The sequence below is a fragment of the Boleophthalmus pectinirostris genome, unplaced genomic scaffold, assembly GCF_026225935.1.
Source record: "Boleophthalmus pectinirostris isolate CB_2022bp ecotype Guang Dong unplaced genomic scaffold, ASM2622593v1 HiC_scaffold_1090, whole genome shotgun sequence".
Classification (NCBI taxonomy): domain Eukaryota; kingdom Metazoa; phylum Chordata; class Actinopteri; order Gobiiformes; family Gobiidae; genus Boleophthalmus; species Boleophthalmus pectinirostris.
In genome coordinates, this window is record NW_026570992.1 from 1 (window position 1) to 24,123 (window position 24,123).

General features: G+C 40.8%; 4 protein-coding genes and 1 non-coding gene across 10 annotated transcripts; 1 reads left to right on the forward strand and 4 right to left on the reverse strand.

The window, feature by feature from the left end:
• Window positions 1-209: 209 nt before the first annotated feature.
• LOC129411602 (solute carrier family 35 member E1-like) lies at window positions 210-5,560 on the reverse strand. Its single transcript, XM_055162940.1, has 3 exons — window positions 5,170-5,560; window positions 2,899-2,969; window positions 210-778 (listed from the first exon to the last, which is right to left on the reverse strand). The coding sequence occupies exons 1-3, from the start codon at window positions 5,495-5,497 to the stop codon at window positions 692-694; spliced, it is 486 nt and encodes a 161-aa protein (XP_055018915.1). The 5' UTR covers window positions 5,498-5,560; the 3' UTR covers window positions 210-691.
• Window positions 5,561-5,774: 214 nt separating this feature from the next.
• Window positions 5,775-12,719, reverse strand: crsp7 (cofactor required for Sp1 transcriptional activation, subunit 7). Its single transcript, XM_020927688.2, has 3 exons — window positions 12,008-12,719; window positions 10,954-11,028; window positions 5,775-8,109 (listed from the first exon to the last, which is right to left on the reverse strand). The coding sequence occupies exons 1-3, from the start codon at window positions 12,077-12,079 to the stop codon at window positions 6,967-6,969; spliced, it is 1,290 nt and encodes a 429-aa protein (XP_020783347.1). The 5' UTR covers window positions 12,080-12,719; the 3' UTR covers window positions 5,775-6,966.
• Window positions 12,720-13,397: 678 nt separating this feature from the next.
• Window positions 13,398-15,022, reverse strand: smim7 (small integral membrane protein 7). The gene is made up of 5 exons (XM_020927740.2): window positions 14,906-15,022; window positions 14,682-14,723; window positions 14,240-14,292; window positions 13,773-13,863; window positions 13,398-13,646 (listed from the first exon to the last, which is right to left on the reverse strand). Exons 1-5 carry the CDS (start codon window positions 14,929-14,931, stop codon window positions 13,631-13,633), a joined length of 228 nt encoding a protein of 75 aa, XP_020783399.1. The 5' UTR covers window positions 14,932-15,022; the 3' UTR covers window positions 13,398-13,630.
• A 383-nt stretch (window positions 15,023-15,405) lies between these two features.
• LOC110162808 (nuclear autoantigenic sperm protein-like) lies at window positions 15,406-23,067 on the reverse strand. 6 transcript variants are annotated; one of them, XR_008633387.1, is made up of 15 exons: window positions 22,832-23,066; window positions 22,032-22,073; window positions 21,791-21,904; window positions 21,597-21,677; window positions 20,019-20,131; window positions 19,452-19,703; window positions 19,223-19,293; window positions 18,925-18,995; window positions 18,784-18,857; window positions 18,494-18,682; window positions 17,893-18,065; window positions 17,754-17,825; window positions 17,546-17,627; window positions 17,066-17,134; window positions 15,406-15,579 (listed from the first exon to the last, which is right to left on the reverse strand). XR_008633387.1 is itself a non-coding variant. In XM_055162914.1 (15 exons), the coding sequence occupies exons 1-15, from the start codon at window positions 22,867-22,869 to the stop codon at window positions 15,550-15,552; spliced, it is 1,500 nt and encodes a 499-aa protein (XP_055018889.1). In that variant the 5' UTR covers window positions 22,870-23,067; the 3' UTR covers window positions 15,406-15,549. The 6 variants fall into 6 exon arrangements, 4 of the variants coding, with proteins under 4 accessions (XP_055018889.1, XP_055018881.1, XP_020783365.1 ...); XM_055162914.1 differs by lacking the exon at window positions 17,546-17,627 and adding an exon at window positions 16,145-16,258 and having other exon boundaries at window positions 21,791-21,901; window positions 22,832-23,067; XM_055162906.1 differs by lacking the exon at window positions 17,546-17,627 and adding an exon at window positions 16,145-16,258.
• Window positions 23,068-23,675: 608 nt separating this feature from the next.
• On the forward strand, window positions 23,676-23,748 carry trnam-cau (transfer RNA methionine (anticodon CAU)). The gene has a single exon. It is a non-coding gene; the product is annotated as a tRNA-Met (tRNA).
• The last annotated feature ends 375 nt before the right edge of the window (window positions 23,749-24,123 follow it).

Here is a 24,123-nt window from a genome sequence, read left to right on the forward strand (position 1 = left end):
TAATGTATCACATCGTACATTCCACCATAGAGATTAGGGCTGGTATCATTAAGAAGTTGCCGATACGATACATACCTCGATACAGCGACTCAATACGATATATTGCAAATTGATTCAATACAGTTCAATAAAAAATAAAGGCTAAATGATGGCTGTGACACTAAAAGTCTTCTTGCTAAGTTCATATAAAACACACCCATCAAAACAGTGAACATGTCAAATGTGTCGCATAAACGATTTTCCTTCAGCTAAACAAGCAACAAAACTGAAGCTGTAACTAAATCATTTTGTAAAATATACCAAAAAAATACTCCTGGCAATATATCGATACACCAGCTCACGTTGTCGGTGTAACATCAAATTAAATGATACAATATATTGATATTTTGATATTTTTGCACACCCCTAATAGATACACATAGAACATCTCCAGCATGATGTCACTGCAAAGTACCAACAAGTGTGTCGTCTACATCCAATTACAAAGCAATTCATTGTCCTATAGTCAGGAAGTGCACATTAGCATGCTAGCTGTCGTTAGCTTTACACTCTATAAGTGAAGTGACAGTGATACAAGAGTGAAACAGTGAAATATTCAGCCTAAAGCGGTAATCGAGCAGCAGACAAAAAGTTTGGAGTGAGCGAGAAACTTGTGAGGGACTGGTGGAAAGAGGAGATGGAGAACACAGCTTCACGGTAACCAGGAGAGTGCATGCAACTTTCCTGAAGTCACTGGATGGATGGACAAACCCTGGACTTCAGCGACACCGAAACCATCCTGTCGGGATTCAGAAAGATCGGAATAATTCTAACTGGAACTGATGCCGAGTCTGACGACAGCTACACAGAAAGCAGCGCTTCGTTTACCCCCGGAGGTTGCCAAGTTGATCAGAGGTGATACCGAGAATGAAGAATTGAATGGATTTAGTGATCTGGAGCAAGATGGAGAGTTTGGTAAACTTGTTCTGTTGTTTATGCTATAGTTATCTGAAGAACTGTTCATATGTGACGTTCTGTTGTTACTAGAACTTGACTTTCAAGATGAAACATCGGTCCCTGGTCTCTAATTTTATAAAATAAATTCTCCCCTAAAAGTACAACTTATAGTCCAGTGTGACTTATAAATGTTTTTTTCTTCTTCATTATGCATTTTTTTTGGCTGGTGCGACTTATACTCCAGAGCGGCTTATAGTCTGAAAAATACAGTAATTAGAATGCTCAGAATGCATAAGGTAAATGAGGAATAATTTTGGACCACTGTAAACCGTTTAAAATCAACTGTTCTGTTTTTCACACTTTCAAGACAGGAAAAAATCTTGAACAGCTCCTTTAAGTTAAAGTGGATGGATTCCAGTAAAAAGTGAGTAAGTAGTACTGAAGAGTTAAGCAACACTGGGCTGGATCTGCGACACTAAAATCACATGTTGACCTCTTGCTAACCCCGCCTACTTTAGAGAGCTATAAATGATTGACGAAGTGTAACATCCTGCTCCTTGGTAAACGGAATCTGCAAACGTCACCAGTCTCGCCAATATGCATACGTCACCATCCTGGAGATGCAAAGACAAACATGACAAGCCCCTGCCAGACCAGGCCCAGAGCAGGCCAGACAGCACACAGTCTGCTAAGTCTTCAAAGGCACTGTACCTGATTTTTACAGTGTGCATGACTGAAGAATCTAGTGGAGACTATTTGAAAGCTCCTTGTGGTTAGCAGTATGAGCCTGTACAATACCCATCCTCCAGCACAGCCACATTTCATAATTACACTAAATCAGGAAACAACATACAACTTGACAAACCTGATGTGATGTGCAGGTGAGGGTATTTCAAAACAATAAACTTGAATTTAGGTAACTTGGTGATCTAAATATGTGTTAGAAAAGAATACCCCATTGATAGGGCTGGGTGTCATTAAGAAGTTGCTGATACAATACATACATACATACATACATAGGCCACAATAGGATACATACAGTTTGTGACCCACCCACTGCTAATACTTTATCTGTCTTGAACTGCACCAGTGTTTTTTTCTTAATTTATTTATCTCTGGTTATGATAGTGGTTAGAGATGATGTTATTTGTTTTGTCTGTGCACATAAATGTAGTCCTGTCTTGCTACGAATGGGATGGAGAGAAAACATGATTTTGATTCCTTTTGTATGTCTACTACATGTGAAGAAACCGACAATAATGCCAACTTTGAACTTTGATCTTTGATATCTCGATACAGTGAGCTTTCGATTTGATATGATATACTTCAAATCAATTTGATAGGTTTCAATAAAAATAATGGCTAAATCATGGCTGTGATACTAAAAGTCTTTGTTAAACCACTTCTTGTGCAAAGTTCATATGAAACACAAACATTTTAATCATCAAAACAGTGAAAATGTCAAATGTGTCACATAAACCAGTTTCCTTCAACTAAACAAGCAACCAAACTGTAGTGCTAGTTTACCAAAAACTACTCTTGGTGATATATCAATACAACAACACACCATATTGATACTGTACCATCACATTAAACAATACAATATATCGATATTTCAATATTTTTGCACACCTCTACTCATTGAAGTAGAGGTTTTCTTTAAGAAAAGCAGATTAATACAACAGCAAGTTCCATAATGACCTTCAATTTGATCATTACCAGGTCAGAAGAAAAGACATGGCTCTGATATATTCTAATGTCCAGTAACATCACCAACATCAGAATTCAGACCAGCTCAGAATACATGCAGTACTTAAAATGCATCACAAAAACTCTACAGTTGGTATAAACACATCTAGATATTTCTCCACTGGACCTCCACAGGATTTCCATAACATTTCCATGAGAGCATAAGAGTATCAGAGGTCCAAGCTGTGCCAGAGGAGGTCATTTCAAACTCACCTTTGTGGTCTGCTTCTCCCTCATGATGATCCTCGATAAGAGCACCACCCAGATGGGCATGGTGGCTTTGACTGGAAAAGAGAATAACAGAACCCTGTTGTCACAAGAATCAAGACCCAGGTACTAATCAGTAATAAAACTAGCATCAACACTAGAACACTGGCCAGCACTGACAAAAATGACATTACAGGACTAAACCCATCGATAGAGGACACATCCAAGTTTTAGGCCACAGATCAAGTTTGTGAAATTTAAAATAAAAATCATACCTTTAATTGTAATTGTGGGGTAGAATGACTAAACAGTCCACACTAAACACTCGCTGTAACAATATCAAAAATGTGTTTGAACTAGACGTGAATGATGCAGCAAAACATTAATTTACAATTTTCCTGCCACCAGATCACAATCCATGTGCCCGTAAAGGGCAAAGTATAGTTCTGTGTCCACGCACGCTGTTGCCTTGTCGCTAAGAGGTAAATAAAGTCATCTTGTTCTAAGAGAACACTACATTAAATAGACCATTCAGATGATTAGTCTATAGAATTATATTTCACAGCCCCATTGCTACATTTCAAAAGATAAATAATTTTCTAAATAATAATTTTCTTCATGCTAGCTGCAGTGGGACAATGGACCATCTGTGTAGTCTCTTTTCTACCTTCATAACGCCACAGGAAAACAGGCATCTAAGTGCATCTAAGGCCCTGGAGCTTACATCCATACAATGAGTTTATGGTAAACATTATGAGCATTCCTCTATGAGTACCTACCATTGATGTGAGGTCAAAGTTCACAGGAGGTGGGGGGGCAGCCACTGAAGTGCATATGACTGACTGCAAATAACTACTTAAGCTGTCATTTTCAACTTATTTGCTTCTAATTGCTTCTTGATCTGCATAAAATTATAAGAATCATAAAACCTGTCACACGTACTTTCAACTTTCAATTGTCACTTACCCAGCCAGTCTGACAACATACATGGCTAATGGGTCATTTGAAAAAGTTTTCATCCAATTTCATATTGTACTGTGTTGGACATTCCAGAGCTGTTGTGTTGATTCAGGTTGTATTGGTGAAGCTAAAATTAGACACTGGAGACTTAAAAGGAACACAGTTTGATCCAATATAAGAGCCACATGAGGTTGATTTTGGCTCCAGTTCATTAGCGGTGGAGAAAGGGGCTTATTTGATTATTAGCTGTGAGTCGGGTTAGGGCTGATCAGGTCCAACTGGAGGTACGTTTAAACAGGTTATCTCCTCTCAAATCAGGGAAGCTCTATTCTGTGGTTTATAGGTGAAACCAAATCTAACAACAAATCTAAACATAAGATAGAAAGATGTTGTTATTCATGAACATAGCATTGTTAGAATATGCAACTCCTGTAGTTAAAGGGTTATAATGTTATAATGTTGTTTCCTCATGATAAACAGATCTGTACAGTGTGTTTATTATTAGTTGGTCTACCAGTTGCGATCCTACACTTAAGTTCAAAATGCTCTGTTCTACCTTGTGATCTCATGAAGAGGTGCATTTCAAATTAACGGGTACCTTTCCCCTTTCAATTCAGTAGAGATTGGCAATTCCAGGGTGAAATCATCCAAATGATTCTAGTGAAGGTGTGTGGAGTTTAAAAACACAGTGGAGTACTTCCTGTATTACCACGTGACATCACAAGGAGTGAGAGAAGAACTCAGCCTCAGCAAAGGAAACAAAGGAAACTCCAGTTCTATTTGTGACGAGGAAACGACCTTAAAACATAGATGAGAAAATAGCGTCATATGATTAGAAATAGTTTATCCACAGCGCTCCAAAGCGGTAAGAAGCAAACATTTACGCTTCCAGTATTGCAGATTATGAGTTAAATGTTGGGATCCATTTCTTATCTGAATTCACTGAAGCCTTTGTAATGAAGTTTCAGAGCATGGATCTAGAGCGTGTTGGAGACAGGTGCATGAAGCAGGAGCGGACCCTCCCCCTGACGCTGCCGAGAGCTAATCAAGTTGGCTAACGCGAGCTAACAGGCTAATCATTTGATCGGGAATGAGCAGAAGAATGTTTAAAGTGATCACTGTGGCTCCTGAGAGGACACAGCCAGAGGAAAGGCTCGGCTTTTTATAGCCTACGTGGCAGTAACGTGAGACAGGGCCGGGGGCTGCTCAAGTGCCTTAGCCGCCTGAGCGTTAGCCGCATGCTAATATCAGCTGAGGAGACACATCACCAAAGTGTCCGCGGCTCAGAGCCACGCACCCGGCACCGCGACCACTCACCCGTGTGCGCGTACGACACCGGCACCTTCCAGATGCTGAAGTGGGCCGACACCGAAGCGAAGTACTTCCCGAAGGCGAGAGGCAGCAGATACCAGCGGTAGTACCTGTTCGACACTTCTGTGTGCGGGACTCCCCATGCTCGCAGCAGCGGCGGCAGGAACACCACGATGGAGAGGATGTGGAACAGAGACACCGTCACCGGGTACGGGAAGCTGTTCAGGATGATCTTGTTGATGACGTTGCCCCCGGAGCTGACCGTGTACCAGCAGAAACACAGACACACGATCCGGACTCCTTCTCTGACCGGGGTCCGCTCCACTACGGCCATCTTCAGAGCGGAGTGACGAAGCTCCCCCAGCGGCGGCGTGCGTCTGAGCCACCGGCCGGGAGAGGGCAGGGCACCGGGGCTGAGCAGGCGAGCGCATCCGGTCACCGCCTCCAAAATACACGCCATGCCCTCCAGCTTCAACCCGGCGGTGGAGTCAGCAGAGTTTACAAAGGTGTACGATGTAAATATTATTAACTATAAAGATGGACATTGACCAATATGGAGAAACTCTTTTTTTATTATTATTGTTATTATTACTTAATTATAAAAATTCAATAAATTCACCACACCCTGTTGTCAAGTCCCTTTACATAAAGACTGTAAACAACTGATTTAGTCCATTCATATTAAAACTACAAAGAGGAAGACCATTCAAGTGTTCATTTGAAGCCTCAGACTACTGCATTCTCTTGCTTCCACAGACCGCACACTGATCTGAGGCTTGATTAAAGGTAACCATTTGGAATGCTATAACATGTTTATCCAGCGTTTGATCATCCCAAAAGCAGAAATACATCTTAAAACACTGTTATGAATAAATAACAATAAAACATCACTGCTTACAAAAGGTGTGATTATAAAAACATGATAAAAACATCATAACATCTTTACAAAAGCAGACATCATTCAACCACTATTCTGCACATTAGATTTCATTGTTTGCAGTTTTATTCTGCCATTATTAAAGGGACTTTACACGTGGACACAGTATGAGTGTCTAAATACATGTCTCCAATAGTCTCCAACAGTAGTATAATAGTACATTATAGTATTTGCCCTTTTTGTTGCATATGGCTTTGTTTTCATAACCCTTTCATAACATATCCCTTAAGAGACTTCTGGCCTATTTTCCATCCATTAAGAGCTTCTTCAGCTAAACAAATATGGAATTTTCGAAGAGTTCAGCAAAAAGACAGTTGGAATCAATCAACAGCCTGAGGAATGAGCTCAGCTAACAGCCCAGAGAAAAGCAAACACTGATCAGGGCTCTGATCTTTTTAGAAACAACATGATAAGCTCCTTTTAACTTGTTATTTTATTATTTGCCATTCATTTACGGCTCTGGGCAAATACTGCAGACATAATACTGTGTACAAACCATATATGTACATGTATCTTATGCCAGTCAAAACCACACAAGAGGACTAAGGAACAGTGTAGGTTTCTGCAGAATCAACATTATATTATTTTGTATGGAATGTTAAAAGAATTTTTGAGAAGAGACCACAGCAGCTGTGGTTGGGCCATCCCAAAGTTAGAACAGAGGTTTTTCACACTATAACTCTCTATGATCCAAAGTCAGACCATTCTGGAGTCAAACAGAATGTAGAAGGGACTGGCTGTCAGACAATCATATTAGGCAAAAGCAAAGGTTTAAATGGTCTCGTGTTACTTCTGGCAGCATGGCATTTCTTGATAGAATCTGAAAGCCAGTGGCAGTGCAGTATCTAAAGACACATCTGGAGCTCTCAGTATAGACAAACATAAGGCAGAACATCCAGCTTGCTCCCATCAGCATCCAGGTCTATGGAGAAGCTCTGGGTCCAGTCTGACCACTGCCCGCTGGGGTTAAGGAGTCCGTTGACCCCTGGCCAACGCTGGGTGTGGAGCCTCTGAACATCAGCTCCTGTGACAGGCCTATTGACCCCCGGCACATTCACAGAAGGGCTCTCAGGCAGAGGTACTGACTGTTCTCCTTTACCATCTAATGCACTGGACACAAAGGATGCCCTGGACACTGCCAACAGACTCTGGTGACTGAGGTAACTACTGGAAGCTCCCTGACTGGATATGGTGAGCATTTTATGATTTACATTTTGTAACTCATTTTCAGTTTCACCTTGTTGATTGCATTTAATCTGACATGTTATGGGATTAAATACAAGTGGTTTATCTTTAAACTTCACTGTTTTTTTGTTGTCTCCAAATGTATTCACACACGCCTGCTTCTCAACTGACATGCTCAAACCACAAGATGACAATTTCAGACTTTCAGAATCTATCTGCTGCACATCCTCTCTGCTCAAACACAGAGAATGTGGTTGCTGTTTAGCCTTTTTCACAGTTTCCTGTTGTGATGAACTACATGTAGTTCTCTTGGTGTGCTCCCCTCTAGAGGAGGCGGCCTGCTGTTGTATTACAGATGCTTTGAGTAACAGAGAAGTGCTGAGAGGCTTGTTCACCTGGATCCTAAGGCCATTCATTCCATTGCTATTGGGTGCTATCTTTAAATGTGTTCTGTCAGGAGTGGTCTTAGATACTTTGGTTGGTTCATGTACATTGTGGTCACCCTTGCGTTTTTTGTGGTGCTTCTTTCCTGCTTTACAGTTGTTGAAGTCATTGCGGCTCTTGAGCTCACAGGTGGTTTTCCTGGTTGGAGGAACAGAGGAGGAGATGTGTGCATAAGATGATCCATGAGAAGAGGACCATGTTTGAGATGATCCATGAGCAGAGCACCGTGGTGTGTTATTGTCTGTCTTGGAGCAGCTCTGGGCAGACCCAGGCAGTAGGAGCTGCTGCCACGCACGCAGAAGCTTCTTGGCCCTCTTTGCCAGCTCAGCATTTTGAGTTTTCCTCCGGACATCGTTGATGAGCTTTCCCAGACGAGTTTCCTTTGAGGAAATAAATAAATAAAATAATAAATCAATAATAAATAAAAGTTGTTGAGTTACAGAAGTGAACTATTTGTCCTTCATGCAAGATGGAGAGTTGTGACTTATCCTCAGACTCAGTCAGGAGCATGACTTGAAATGACTAAAAGCGAAACTGCTTGAGTTTTTCCAGAACAGTACACAGGTCTGTCTGTCATGGTAAGTATGGACTTATCATTGAACATATGACAGATGGAACAATCATCTTTAGGCTCAATACTTATCGTGGGAACTTTGTATTAGTAAGAACCTTTTGTTTATTTTTCTGTACTGTGATAAGACATGAGCTGTCCACGGCTGAAGAAATAACTTCTATGACTCATTAAGTGTTTCATTTATTGATGGCAGCTCATATTCATTAACAATACTGTATATGTAGAATTTTTTTTGAGACAATCCTGTCTTATGATTATTGTGCCAGTGGCATAATGGCATTTAGCTATTATCCTTATTATTATTATTTATCATCTATATATCATCTTCAGCAATATATCAGAAAATAGGTCCTGTAATTATGCAAAACTGATTCTTGTGAGCCACGGTAGAATGTCTTAACCTCCTCAAAAACAGAGTTGTGTTTAGTTTCATTCACACATGTTTTAGCGATCCTTTATCATTTGTCTGTCTGCAATGCCAAAACTCAAAACGCTCGGTTCCACCATAGACTGTATAAAGAAGTGGGTGTGATGTCTCCCAGTGTTCAGCGCCGCTAGCTATGTCCATTTAAATATACAGTCTGTGGTTCCACCTTGTGATGTCATGTAGTAGTAGTTTATAATTTTATATAAATTTTCAGTTTGAGAGAAAAACTCAGCCTAAATATGCAGAGTTTGTGTGTTAAACATGTGTGAATGAAACAAAACACACCTCCAGGTGTGTTTGTGATGAGGAAACTACATTAGAAGAAATAAAATATCAAATCATACTATTATAATCCAAGTTTGTAGGTTAACATGGATTTTAAGGCCATTAATTCCATTGCTTTGGTGTGATATGTTTAGATGTGTTCATCAGGAGTGGTGTTGGATAGTTTGGTTGGTTTATGTACATGTACATATGTAAACAAGATCACATGATACAATTACAGCCCAAGATGGTGCTTGACAAACTACTCATTCTAGACACTGTCTGGGAAAATGCTTGGCATTCTGAGTACTACCAGCTCTATACTAAGTCAATAACAGACCTACATACCTACCATGTCCAAAAGTAGTAGTAGTAGTAGTAGTAGTAGTAGTAGTAGTAATAGTAGTAATAGTAGTAATAGTAGTAATAGTAGTAGTAGTAGTAGTAGTAGTAGTAGTAGTAGTAGTAGTAGTAGTAGTAGTAGTAGTAGTAGTAGTAAGTAGTAGTAGTAGTAGTAGTAGTAGTAGTAGTAGTAGTAGTAGTAGTAGTAGTAGTAGTAGTAGTAGTAGTAGTAGTAGTAGTAGTAGTAGTAGTAGTAGTAGTAGTAGTAGTAGTAGTAGTAGTAGTAGTAGTAGTAGTAGTAGTAGTAGTAGTAGTAGTAGTAGTAGTAGTAGTAGTAGTAGTAGTAGTAGTAGTAGTAGTAGTAGTAGTAGTAGTAGTAGTAGTAGTAGTAGTAGTAGTAGTAGTAGTAGTAGTAGTAGTAGTAGTAGTAGTAGTAGTAGTAGTAGTAGTAGTAGTAGTAGTAGTAGTAGTAGTAGTAGTAGTAGTAGTAGTAGTAGTAGTAGTAGTAGTAGTAGTAGTAGTAGTAGTAGTAGTAGTAGTAGTAGTAGTAGTAGTAGTAGTAGTAGTAGTAGTAGTAGTAGTAGTAGTCTGTAATCTGACCTAACCATAGACTATATAAAAAGTGGACTAATGGAGTGTGACAGCACCCACAGTGTTTGGCTCCAGTCAAATGAAGCTCAAGAGGCTAAAAATTATGGTGGTGAATTTGGAGTCGAGTTCCACATTAGGAATAGGAATTTATTTACGGACTAAATAACGAAATAAAAACACTAGGATCATGTAGAGCGGGTTAATGACACAACAGTTAGAGTCTAGCTATGTACATTTATAAATACAGTTTATGGACTTAACCCAAACATGTGAACAAACTGGCTCATAGGGTGCGCTCACATTGCAAAATAAAACAAAAGACTAAACCTTGAAATAGAACAGGGCAAACCAAAGTCCACATAAGTAGTAAAATGGGCTAAAAAACAGGATAAAATTAAATGTGAACGCTCCTGAAATGATCCATAGAAGTGGTTTGGTTCCCTCAGTCTGAACCCGTCGAGACAGCTCTGTGGACCATATATGTGACTGGGAGACAGTAGCTCACTTGGTAGAGTGGTCAGATCCCCTGACCCACAGGTTGGTGGTGTGATTCCAGCTCCCACAGATGAATGCTGTCATTGTGTCCTTGGGCAAGACACTTAACCCACGTGACCCAAGTGTCTGTGTACACTGGTATATGACTGATAGATGTACAGATACTTTATTTATCTCAAAGAAAATAAGTGTGAGTGTGAATGATGCTAATAGCTAAAGTGCCTTGAAGGTGGAAAACTTCTGTGTAACTGCTGCTCATCATTTTGAAAATGAATTCCTATTCTTGATATAGAACTCTGGTCCAAATTTGCCCCATAACCACTAGCCTCCTTTATTCCACTTCTTTCTACAGTCAGCTCACACTCTCCACTCAGTACACTCTGCTACCATCAGGGGACACAGGTTTAGGTCTCTGTCATTCCGGACTGAGAGAGCCACATTCAGCTTCCTGCCTTCCTCCATCAGCACTGATTTGTGAAGCCTGTACCACAGTTTGAGAACCACTGATGTGAGTGTATTTATGATGCATACCTCCAGGGCTTCTTTGGTGATGGGATACTTCTCCAGGAAAGATATGACATCTAGAACCACCACCATGTTGGACACCTGTAGGAGAGGAGCTGTGTGTTATTACAGGGAACACCACTCAATGAACTTTCAGTATCTACAGGTGCATTCAAAACAGCAGCTTCTAGTTTCTGGTTTCAAGATGGTTATGATTAGCTGAAAGTGGATGCAAATTTGAGTCTTTCTGTGAATGCAGATTTATTTTAATAGGGCAAATGTAGATGTAGAAACTTTAACTTGACACCATTTGAATAGCTTACAAGACAACAGCTGCTTTAAGCTGCAGCAGGTCATGCATTCATCATCGAAAGTTTAAACCAGGACTTGCAAAAGACCAAAAAATCAAGCAGGCAAAATCAGCACAGCCTGGGTTTAAACCAGGAGTGAGCTCGCCCCTAACACGTCTACTGAATGCACCATTCACAACTGGCCTCATGATAAACTAATTAATTAGGCTAATAAATAACCCTGTTAACTAAGATGATCAAATGTAGTCCTATTGCTGTGTAATCCACTCATCTTAATATTATTTTGTGTCTTATTTTAAATTATTTAAATGCAACTAGTGTCACAGTAATTCCGTCAGACTGATAGGCTTATCTTTCATTTCAGATGCGTAAAACTGCCTTGACACTGCAGTAACGTCCTAGATTTATATCATTGTAACTATCCGTTGTAGAATTTTTTGAAGGCAAAATTATTAACAGAGGAAAACTGAAGAATTGGTAAATTGCACACAATAGTCCGGGCCGTGGTCTTTGTCTTGTGTGGATGAGTGTACTTGCTAAATATTGTCATTAGAAGTGTCCTTTCCTAACAGTGCGTGATTAGACAGTAGACTTAACGAGTGCTGGAATCTTATTTGTTATTAGCCTGTTGTTGGCCACGTGAGCATGTGGTCAGTCTGTTATTCCCAGACAAACACTACGCGCTCCTGGCGTCTGTGTCAACCCGAAGTGGACTCTGCTCATCCCCATCATTCCGCTAGTAAAAGGTTTAAACCCGGTCCAGTACTTACGTTACTCTGGCTGTCGATGGCCTGCAGCAGCCTGTCTCTCGCCGCCAGCGGAGAGGCTGTCGCGGCTGTCATCCTTCGGGTTCACCGCGGGTCAGACACCGGGCTGCAGCCCCGGTGCCCAGTCACAGCCCCAGACAGCCGTCCGTCTCCAGGCTCCAGGTTCACAGACGCAGAGTGGAGCTTTCAGAGGAGCGCGACATCGTGTTTTATGATGTTGGGCACTTGCTTTCTTTCATGACGCTCGCGTTACGCACAAAGCTCCGGTGATAGAATCTGGTGCCCGGTAGAGCGCTGCCTCCAGAGCCGGCAGCAGCCCCCTCTCCCCTGTCAACGGGCTTTTGTTCAGCTCAGGCGAAAGGAATCTTGGGAGATTTTACGCGTACAGCGTCAGCTTCACTTGTAAACACCAGACGTGTGGAACCAAAAATAACAAAGGAAACTATTATAAATATAATCCTTTCTGAATCTCAATGTTGTGCTTTTTTAATCTGAAATGTTCCATTCATTTTAAAGGCGATGAACCAGGAGTCAGTTCTCAAAATAAAGAAATGACGAGATGAAATTCTCTCAGGTCTCTATGATTGAGATAAACCCCACCACCAAATACCAACGAAACATCCTCCAAGGCTTGGCTACAGAGATTTTCCGCAGAAATCACATTGTTTGGCTTCAGCTGCACATCAACTGCTGACCACTACACCATAGAAAAATGCTTCAGTAAAATCTTGAGTACCCTTCATATTCATTATTCTGGTGATAACCAATGTGTGTAGTATAAAGGAATCATATGTACTGTATAAGCCTTTGATTTTAAAATCCATAAACAGACCAGTGTGCCCCCAGATAGAAACATGTTTAAATCAAATATAGCTTTTACTGATAACAATAAACATTATAATTCAACATTATAATTGTTCATTACAGACACAATTACTTATGATGGCAAAGTTGTTTACATTATAATTTGGTGTTTTGGTTCTCCACTCACAAAGCAGAATGAGCCTCACGAGTCTCTCATTTGGGTTGCCAGTTTCAATGCTGTAATCCAGGTGGTTTAAACATAAAATGTCTCTCTGATCTGAATAGTTACTCCCTAAACCCCAGCACCTGCAGCAGTCATGAGTCAGTGCTATTGCAGCCTCTGCAGCTCAGGAAGGGAATTCTGGAGATTCTAAGCTTATACATAAGGCCATGGTCTGTCCATAAACTGAAAATGAGACACACTTGAATATGTCCTTTATGTGCAGGTGAAGGCTCTGGTGACACAGCGTCAGATGCATTGTAATATGTATTTTAAAATGATAAAGAGTGCAGAGTGAGTGTGTAACAGAGTCATTACCTAGCACAGCAGGACCAGGAAAATATTCTAACTAGAAACACAAACAATGACTTGACAGAATGTGACTTTCATTTTATATTTAAAAAAATAATAATAATCTGAAATCACCCATGATCCATGTCACACTGGTCCAAACTACACAAAGGGGTATTAACAGGGATAAGTATGGAAAACTGCAAGAGTCTATAATGGTAGATTACAATAAATACAGTGGGTTATTGTTTCTGTACAGTGGTTTGTGGAAGGGCTGCACATGTACAAGGAGAAACCACATTATGTTGCCTTCAGGAACCAAACAATCTGTGGAAGGAGAAAACAAAACATGTTCAAACAGATGGGTAGTGCTTCATATCCAACATAACACTATACTGCACAAAAGTACACATTTGTAAAATAGGATGTGTCCTGTGTGGCCTGTGTACTCACACAATCATGCAGAACATCATAAAGATGTTCCACAGAGCAATGAAGATGCGGAAGTAGCGGAGGCTGAGCAGGAACTCCCGGATGTTGTCCCCTAAAACAAGTGTTTGGAAGAAGAGTCAGGACTGACAGGAAGGCAGGTCAGCACTCTTGTTTTAGACTTCAATTTAATATAATATTTTAGTTTCTTATGAGCAGCCCTGTTTGTTTGTTTTTTTTCAGATTATGTATGGTATAAATCACGATCACTTTCATAATATTCATAGCTCAAAAGTGGCAGTTGGTCACAAGTTGCATTTTACATTACGTTCACTGTTTAAATGGTGGGTTTGTTCCTTAGTTAGTGTGAAATATGATTATGTCTATTCTTCCTTAGAAAGCGAGCAGCCCCTGATGTACAGACGCTACTCTCCACCTCATGCTTTCTATACTCTCCAAATGGGCCTAAAATTCCTAACGTTTACACAAACCTGTAGTTGGTGCACCAGACTCATCTCCAAATCCTTGGGTCTCCTTTCTCTTTCTGTGAGATAAGCAAAGGAAAAATACAGTAATATTATTTCATTACAGGCCTCTCAGGTGTGAACATAAATCCACGGTGTGAACTATGAGCAGTCTACGGTGTGAACACGCCAGTCAGGCTCCACGTCAACAAATGTGACCCAGGCTAAATCTCGATCTATCTCAATTTAAAACACCAAAAACACAAACGTTTGTCTCTTTAGAGCTCATATAAAAAATATTGGTTTGACTTTTTATTACATTGTTTGGATGAAAAATAGGCATGAAATTGCTTTGTGTAGCCTAGTCGATTTGAAACTACAAGAGAAACCTGTGTAGAAGTTTAACTCTTTATTTCTCAGCGCTGCTTCGTCCAGTGTTGTAGGTCCACGTCAGAAATAAAGTACTCACAGTTTAAAATTGAGCACGGCTCCGGCGTTCGCCAACAATGTCCTGAAACAACACGGACAGTCACATTAGAGCTGTTACTGTGTTAGCTTTAGCTCACAGGGCTGTCAAACCCCGACACTTTACATTGTATTCCACATATGACACGTGAACGAATGCAAGCAACACAATTACGAAATACGTGCATTCTGTGTGTGTACAGATGTGTCGAAAGCAAAAAGATTTACCCGAACAACAATAAATCCCCGATCATTTTGTCCACATCACAACATGAGACACTTCCGCTTTAGCAGGCTGGGACGAACCAATCAGCGTTCAGGAGCTCGCGTTTTCCCTGGGATTTGTCAGTCAGGCAAGTGTCCCAACTTAACCCAAGAACTGAAAGTCTTAGAATTTTTGGGAAACATTCAGAGATCGTCAAGTTGGTTAAATATGCTGAGCGTCAAATGCCACATTAGTTATTTGATTGTCCAAGTAATTTCCCTTGTAGATCACCAAGTCTATACTATGTGGGCAGAAAATACCAATGGTGTTGAAACTTATTGGCAAATTCTAACAATCAAGCTCAACATGAATACAATGTTATCACTAGCAAAAGTGCAAAACTGAAGGTTGCCCCCCTTGGGCATTTTCAGTTTGTGTTTCATTTAAAATCCCTTGGCATCTAGTTTTAAATAATTAAAGTTGAAAATAAAATACGAGAACCACAAACAAAGTACGAGCAACATTTAACATTTGCAAATTCTTTATTTTTACTACAAGTAAATACAAAAAACAGACAATTCTATGAAAATGGTTATTTACAAAACAAGTGTCAGTGACAGGCATGCTGTGCTGGTTTGAGGTTGAGGTCAGGATTGAGGCTGGAGTGTCACGCTGCTCTCTCCGTAGAACTGGCCGACTGGAAAAGCAGAGAAAAGAACCATTACAATCAGAATAGTGCATTCGCAGGCTGAAGCTAGGATGGAGCTAAATATTGATGTAGCTTCAAGAATCCTTCTCAAAACTTGCAGAATTTCTTTGTACCTCCCATTGAGAAGGGTTCAATGATTGACCTAAAGTGGTGTTCCATTGTCAATCCATAAAACAAACTTCAACTAAACCACACCACTGAATTAACAGTAATATACCTGAATTTTCCCCATGTACCGGTAATTTGGAAAGCTTGTTTGTTCCATTACAGATTATATTCACCTCAAATGTTTTTTTACAAGTCAGGTGTGCGTTTTCTGTATCCAATTAGAAAGCATTGCGGGGAGCCGAGTATTAGCATGCTAGTAGAGTTGTGAAGTGTGCTGATAAAATGCAGAGTGAAAAGCACTGCAAACAGTTTAAAATGAACCAATTCTTGTACTAGTAAAACTCAGGTACAGCACCAAGAATCTTCATTACAATCTATTCAGAACAGGGGTATGGTTGGGAGGGGCTAAACTGGACACATTTACAGAGACTCCACCACAGACAACCTGAGTGGCCTCCTGCTGCCCGTCGCTGGCACTAGAGTCCCCGTTGCCATTGACTTCCCGTTTGGCCTGTTTTGCCCCCGAGTCGTCTATCGCGCTGTCTTCATCTGCTTTCCTCTGTCAAACAAACCGCAAACGTCAAACTGGCCCCATCCCCAGGGGCCGCACTACTGGGCTACGCATGCACACAAGCGCCACTCCTCAGCAAGCGCCAGGAAAGCAAAGACTCACAGCAGAGGTGGGTACCGATATGAGTGCTAAACAATAAGGTCACGTGCACCAACCTTTAGTCCATCCACAATGGTAGAACTCTGCTTTGACAGTTTAAAGTGGAGCTAAACACCAACTACTCTAATAATTACATTTCATATAGAGTCGCCATCTTGGGCAGGGGGCTGGGAGGTACAAGAACAGTGACTGGTCTAACACTGCCACACTTTAAACACCTGGCTGCAAGGGAAGAGTTTGAGGAGAACACCTGGCCAACCAGGGCAGTCTTGTGTGATGTAATTTAGTACAAAATGTTTAGTTTCCCTTTAAGAATTAGTGAAAGAGGTCTTGACTTTCATTTGAGTTTCTGGATAATCCTAATTGATTAATTTCAAATTAAAACTAGTAGATGCCCTTCCCTTTGCAACCAACCAACCACATGCATATTACAACAAAAGCAGTGAAGAGCAGATAATGTTTTAGTGTCTTGCCCAGAGATTACTAGATTGCTTAGGTGAACTTTGAACCAGCAACCAATTAACCCACTGCACCACCGTGTCTGCTACCATCTACCACTTTGCCAGGTAAGCAGAAAGTCTTTAAGTGCTATTTTAAAAAACACTTTATGGCCAACTGACCCACCTCTGAAAACACCGCACCCACCACCAAACAAGCAGAGCATGCACAGTCTAGCCACTGGAGGGAATCAGTTACCTTCTTCCTGACGAGGTGAGAGATATCAGAGACTGAAGATGAGGCACCATCTGCAGGTCGCACAGGAATCTGAAGATAAAGTACATTTTGAGGAATCTTGACTACGAAGTTCAACAAATGTGCTCAAATGATCTTCATACACATCTTGTTTTTACAACTAGTGCATATGACAGGCTGGACTACTCAAAAAACAAACAAAACAAAAAAAAACACTTCCTAGTTGGGACATCGACAGCAGATGTGACATGCTTGGATGTTGCCTAGCAGGCTTGTTAAGAGCTAAAAATATCTAAAATTACATCGTGTAAAAAGTTTCACCTGCATTAAAGAATCTCATGTTGACACAAGTAGATATATTCAATTTAAGAACTCTCCACTTCCTGTAATTTATTTACTCCCCACAAACTGTCACTTGATTGGTGTAAAGTATAATGTTGACCACAGCATTATCCCTCCAAACCAAGTAATTAAAAAACAAACCTGGTATGTGCATTATATCATTTTCCTGCTGTAGATACTTAGTCCTTATTTGACACCAGTTCCTCATCATTTATGCTACCCACTTAAATATAAACAGAGCAAAAATACTTTGACACAGTTGTTTACACATCACATAATTCCTTTTGTGAATCAAAAAGTTTGCCTAAAATCTAAATTAACACCAAATCTAGAAGTTCCTTGTACTGACCTGAGAGGCTCCGAAGGCTGATGAAGACGACCCGCCATTTTCACTGAACCCTGAGGATGTTGAAGCGCCGCCCTGTGAAAAGCACAGTTAAAGCTCATGTTTCACATGATGGACGGTAGTGTTGGTTTGTGGTACTCACTAGTGTCTGCTGGATGGCTCTGGACGCAGCACTGGCCGTCCTCTGGCTCTCCTTGGCGTCATCCACCTTGTCCCTGATCTCTGGCAGCAGCAGTTTGAGCTCCTCCAGTTCATTCTTCTCTTCTGAGGCAGCCTCTGCTGCTCCTGCTTTGTCAATCACCTCCTGCAACATTGCTGTGGGGCCAGAACAGAATAAATACTACTTTGAAGAAACTCCAGACTTTGTTATTCAAATGTGACTCACAAGTGGGGCAGCAACTAACCATTTTGCTGAATGAGTAATCTATTGTTTAAATCAGGATGTCCTAAAACTGAATCTTTTGTGTTCTAATACTTGCCATGTGCTGAGAAGGTTTAATGACTAAAGCATGTTCATGATTACATTTCAACCGGGAGATCAACTTAATAACTTCGCCCACGCTGTGCCAAATGTCAAACAATTGTCATAATTTGAGGACATTTTGTACAAAAACAGTTACATTTATTACCACAACTCAAGTCAGAAAAGTTCAGGTGACTTGATTTGCTGCAATCAACAAGTATAACCCAATTTTAGAACAATCCTTTTGAATGGCAAGCAGCTAGAGACTGTGCGTCCTTACCCAGCCTGGCTTCGATGACCCTGATGGAGCTGCTGTAGTGCTGGATGGCCTGGTCGTACTGGTCCATGTAGCAGAGGGTGGTAGCTACGTGGTAGTGCGTCTCAGCCAGGAGCCTGCTGTGAGGGGGCAGGTGCTTCAGCTGCAGGGCCAGGCACTCCTGGAAGTCCTCCAGCGCCTGAGGATAGTTACCTGTACAAATAGTTTGTACATGTTGAATGAGTCACACAGCTAGTCTACATTGAACCTTACATCTTGTAGAGAGGTCTAAGACAAATCTCATTTCCACCTACCAGACTCTGCACTGACTTCTCCCAGTTTGAGATAAGTCTGTGCAGCCATCAGCTGGTCTTCTCTGGTGTCCTTTCTGCAAACAAGACATGTCTCAACTACAGTCCTCATGAGCACAAACAGGAGATCCATGTAAAAGAAACCTTTTGTAGATGACTTTGGCCACTTCCAGCATCTCCCAGGCCAGCTGCAGGTTTCCAACCTCCTCTTCCTCCTAATAAGTCAAAGGTTAGATTTGTGTACAATGTTGAATAAAATTCCATCTTAGCGCGCGCACACACACATACAGCAAAAAAAAAACAATGGGGAAAACTTGTACATAATTGTAATTTCTAAGATTTAGTAATTCCCAGTGTTAATCTCATCTGTTGTACATCCAAACTAAATGCAGTTTTTGGCAGCGAAAGACCAACTCGACCCAACCCGAGTCAAACATCTTACCCCATTCTTCTCTCCTTGTTCTTCCTTATTATCATCATCATCATCATCGTCGTCATCAACGTCATCGTCATCTGCATTGAACACAATCAAAATTAAGCACAACACTTCAAACAGCAGTCTACACAGCACACCATATACACCACTATGCTAACAAAAAACCCAGTGCGCTTTAGCCAGTACAAGACACCACCTGTGACATAACCAACAGTGTCCTTTTTAAATAGATTGCCTTCTTGTTCTCCTTCCTCCATGTACTCCTCCCCATCAGCACAGTGCTCTTGTCCAGGGAACCCAGAAATGTTCTCATCTTGTACTTTAGGAGAGTCACTGCCTGAGCCATTAGGCTCCACCTCCTGCTTCACTTCAGACTTAGAATCTCCCTGAGCCTCCTCTGGGCCAGCTTCAGCCTGCTTGGGTTCAGGCTTCTCCTCCTCTGCCATGGCCTCGTACACTTGCTTTCGGAGCTCATCTCTAGTTTGCTCTACATTCAGAACAGCACATTTGAGATTTGGGGGATGAAGTGGTTAATACATCCTCATCTGCATTATAAACAAAGTTTGAATACCACGTGTATGGAAGAGCAAGGTTTTAAAAAGTGAACTACTCAAAGCTTTAGAAACCACTCAAGTTAAGGTAATAAGTGTGATCCCGGGTCAATGTCATGGCATTTTCACATGTTGTAAGGAAACTTCAAATATGTTCAAAAACCCCCTCAAAAAGGTCACAATTTTATTCCAAAACACTGGTCCCAAAATGTCTATGTTTAGATTTCTCATTTAAAATGACTTATTCTTACCATCCAGGTTGCTGGCACTCTCGATGTTGGAGTTGCTGGGCTGCTCCTCCTCTTCACCTTCATCCTCCTCAGGGACTCCCTCCAGAGCATTACCCAAGACAGTGTTCTCCATCCTGCACACATACAGGTCAAACTGACAAGGGGCCATTTAATACATTCCACTTCAACACCAACTTGTGGAGGTGGCACTTCACCTGCAGGATTCCATGGAAATAGAAAGATAAAACCACACTTAATACACATGGAGAATGGTCCATACAATGGATTATAGTCCAACAAACAGCATTTCCATGGAAACAAGCAGGAGAAGGCCCACCTCCAGGGCAAAAAGGGCAAGGTCTAGAGATGCAAGACTGCTCACTACAGCAGGGAAGGGCTCCGGAGTAAAGTGTGTGCAAACTTGATTATTTTTTTAAACCATGTATTAAGTCCAAAAGAAGTGCTACAATGACAGCAAAAATGTAAAATAAAAAAACAAAATTTGGAACTGAACAACACAACTGATCATCTTGTTTTGTGTCACATGTTAAGCCAATCTTTAGTCTTGTGGAAATTGTCTCTTGTCCCATCCCAACCACACACAGTAGAGGATGCACGATTTTGGGAATATACTAAACCAGGGATACACATTGCGCGGCTAGCTTATACCAAAAATAACACACAGCACATATATTTTTTCCCAAATGTGCTAGATAAACATAGTGAACATTGAAACACAAACACCTGCCTTACACAAAGTATAAATCAAGGCTTAATTAATGGAGTTTCCTAAAAGGGGGCAGTGTGACAGCAGCAACCAGTGAAGCGTGGGTCCATGTATAAAACGACCCGGACCAGACTCACATTTTATACTAACCCACCCGCAACTCCGACCGCAAAAAAAAAAAAAAAATATATATATATATATATATATATATATATATATATATATAGTACCGGCTCTTGATTATCATCTACATGAAGTGACTAATATAAATAAAATGAGAAAGCTGTGCTAAACCTGCACATGTATAGTCTGCACTCGTATGATCTCTGAAGATATGAATCATCTCCAACGCGATATACACAGAACAGACATCTGTTAGAGAAAGAACACTCATACAGAGTCAATGTCCTTCAGTCCAACAGAAGCTGACACATCAACGCACACTTTTTTTTTTTTTTAAAAGCTGCTCTTTTTCAGGCTTATAGTTTATGCAAATGAGCCATGCAGTTTTAAGTTTCATTTTTGTAAAATGTAAACAAATGTGCACAAAAAAGGATTAAGCACAATGTCAAAAGGGGCTGATGTGGCTCTAGATTGGTGATGGTTTATATGTTGTAAAATTGAGTTTATTTATGCAGATTAGTAATAGGAATAATGATGACGACATGGATGCCAGCTTCCGCTCATCCCAGTATAAAGGTAAATCTGGTTTGAATTGAAAATGTATTGGATCTCCAATTTATATGTAGAAATGCACATTTGCAAAGGTGACTTGTCATGTTGGCATATGTTGGGTATAAGTGACTCTCCTCTTGATTTTGGAAAAAAAAAAAAAAAGGTATCACTGTACTACACGGTTTATAGGGCCTCACCTAGCCAGCTCCAGCAGGGACTTCCCACACAGGAAAAACGCCTCTCCACATTCATCTGCAGTGTCGCCGTACCTCGCAGCTCTGGGACAGCAGGAGAAGGCATTATTGAGTCAGCAAATACCAATAGTTACCTTTTGAGATGCCTCTCAAAAGGTAAACAGACAAATTTAATCTCTAGAATAAAAAGTACTCACAGCATACTGCAGGCATCCTGGAACACAGACACTGCTGATACCACGTCTCCCATCACCAGGTGTCTGTTACCAGTGCCAATCAGCTTCTTGGCCTCCTCCAGGACATCAGTACTGCTGCAACAAAACACCACAGGTTAAAGAAAATTAAGAGAAAAAAAATAAATAAAAATAAATCACACACACTCTAAAATGACTAATTAAAACGACCAGTTAAGATTCTTTATAACATTGTCCAACTCACCTGTCAGTAGCAGATGTAGAAGAGCATGGCTTCTCCTCCACACTGAAACAATAGTTATTAGAAATTCAGTTATATGAAATATTTAGTCATAACTTGCAATCACTGCAGCCTCCAGAAGCACGTGGAGAATTGTTTACACATCTGGTTGGAGGAGAGAAACCATCCTTGCTAGATTGTAGTCAGCCAAATGAACATTGAGGGCGCTAGAACTGAAATACACTGCATATTTATTCAAGCACTGTGGAATTTAGTACGTGCTTTTCACAAGATAAAACGTGAAACCGATCTAAACTTTGCTCCGCGGACACTACCCGATCCGCGCTAACATTGCGCGCATGCGTGAACGAGCTGCCATATTGGTACAGCTGAAACAGAAGAATAAAAAAAATAAAATAATTCACTTTCTTTGCCCATTTTCGTGTGAAAGTAAACATCCAAGTTTTGCTCGTGTAAAATCGAAGGTGCGCATTATCTGATCTTTAGTTTTCAGCTACAAAAGTACAAACTAATTGAGAAGATGTGGTGTAAAGTTGATAAAACAAAGCTATTGAGTTCCAAATTAGCATCAGCCAATCTTGTGTCAATAGTTGCAGCTCTACACGGGCAGACAGCGGCTTTATTCAGGCGATTAGAGGAGGGACAGACACAAAACTCTAAGTACAAATCTAAAACGTGCATTCAGACCACCTCTTACACAGAGAGACACTTCTATAGCTACAAACAAGCTAGCCCCGTGTGTGTTGCGTGTGTGTGTGAGAGCCCACGGCGGAACACGAGCGCACTTCCCGCCTATCGCTCACCTCTCCACGACGGACGCGGCGGCTGTTTGCTCCGGCATTTCTCACGGGGGACGGAGGACACACGGCGGGACAGAAATGGTGCAGAAGCGGACGAGAGGCAGACGAGGCGCGGTGACAGCCCTGGACACCTTCTGTGTGTTGCGGGGCTTTGTTGGCGCGCTTAAATAGAGGGAATGGATTCTGTTTCCGCTCGGAGTCCGGGCGCGGGAGATTGGTCTTAAAGCGGCAGGAGCGCGTGTCTTTAGTGACGGCACTTTCGGCTCTTTCGGCTTTTAAGGGATCCGAATCATTTGGCTCCTTTCATTTCATAGATCCGTTTAAAACCCTGTCTCTTTTTATATTATATGGCAGGAAATAATGTTGCACTACAATAATAATATTTAAGTACCTATTTATATTTATATTTATATTATTCAATAATAGTATTTAAGTACAACTATTTTTGTTGTTTTGTTGTTGTTGTTGTTTGTGTGTTTGTTTTGTTTACATTTTTGGTGCTGGCACAGAGCTCTCACTCGTGTTGTGTACTCTGCTTCTGTGCTGATTCTTGTGTTGGTTCAGTTTATCATCATTAATCAGCAGTGATGGAACCACAGACTGAACCTAACAAAGTAAAAGTGGTAAAGTACTGGAACAAAAGAGCCGATTCGTTCGGGAACGTCACATCATTTGCAACATTTTTACATTTTAACTAATTTCTTGTCAGAATTAAATACGTTTTCTATATGAACTGTGTACATTTATCAACATGTCGATAAAAAAGTGGTGATTATTAGCAATGATAAAACTAGAGGAGTGTAGTACCTTACGTTCACAATGGATCTTTGACTTGCTTTCGCTCGTGGCCTCGTTGGCGCAGTAGGCAGCGCGTCAGTCTCATAATCTGAAGGTCGTGAGTTCGAGCCTCACACGGGGCATGTGTTTTGAAACAATTGGGACTAAACTCCATGTCTCCTCGCTTTCTGCAATACAGTTTTTAGCTATATATTTGAAGTGAAATGGCACTGTGATGCAGTAATTTACCACAATATAAAATAGCTTACAACAATAAAAGTTTTCAAATCCTTCACTTCCTTCCAGTATGAAAGTAGATAGGCTTAAACATCAACACATCAAAAATAGAAAGAAAGACACGAGAAGTCTACAATAAAATTCAATATATATATTTAAACTACTGTAAATCTCAGACTATACTTCTTGGCCATTTAAATTGATCATCTGTGGGCTGTAACCACTTGATGGCGCTGTTGTTGTATGTATGAGGGTAAGGCAACAGTCTACAAATGGACAGG

Bases quoted from the DNA above. Each gene is read 5' to 3' on its own strand.
- LOC129411602 (XM_055162940.1), bottom strand. From the start codon at position 5,497: ATGGCCGTAGTGGAGCGGACCCCGGTCAGAGAAGGAGTCCGGATCGTG. The intron at 2,970-5,169 runs GTGAGTGGTCGC...TCTCTTTTCCAG, and splicing joins GGTGTCGTACGCGCACACGG to TCAAAGCCACCATGCCCATC. The intron at 779-2,898 runs GTGAGTTTGAAA...GAATCCCGACAG, and splicing joins GGGAGAAGCAGACCACAAAG to GATGGTTTCGGTGTCGCTGA.
- smim7 (XM_020927740.2), bottom strand. From the start codon at position 14,931: ATGATCGGGGATTTATTGTTGTTCGG. The intron at 14,724-14,905 runs GTAAATCTTTTT...GTGTTGTTTCAG, and splicing joins GGGGATTTATTGTTGTTCGG to GACATTGTTGGCGAACGCCG. The intron at 13,864-14,239 runs GTTTGTGTAAAC...CACTTGTTTTAG, and splicing joins GTCTGGTGCACCAACTACAG to GGGACAACATCCGGGAGTTC.
- crsp7 (XM_020927688.2), bottom strand. From the start codon at position 12,079: ATGACAGCCGCGACAGCCTCTCCGCTGGCGGCGAGAGACAGGCTGCTG. The intron at 11,029-12,007 runs GTAAGTACTGGA...CCTCTCCTACAG, and splicing joins CCATCGACAGCCAGAGTAAC to GTGTCCAACATGGTGGTGGT. The intron at 8,110-10,953 runs GTATGCATCATA...ATTTCCTCAAAG, and splicing joins TCACCAAAGAAGCCCTGGAG to GAAACTCGTCTGGGAAAGCT.
- LOC110162808 (XM_055162906.1), bottom strand. From the start codon at position 22,869: ATGCCGGAGCAAACAGCCGCCGCGTCCGTCGTGGAGAG. The intron at 21,678-21,790 runs GTGAGTACTTTT...CTGCTGTCCCAG, and splicing joins CAGGATGCCTGCAGTATGCT to AGCTGCGAGGTACGGCGACA. The intron at 16,259-17,065 runs GTAACTGATTCC...TTTGTTTGACAG, and splicing joins CTCACCTCGTCAGGAAGAAG to AGGAAAGCAGATGAAGACAG.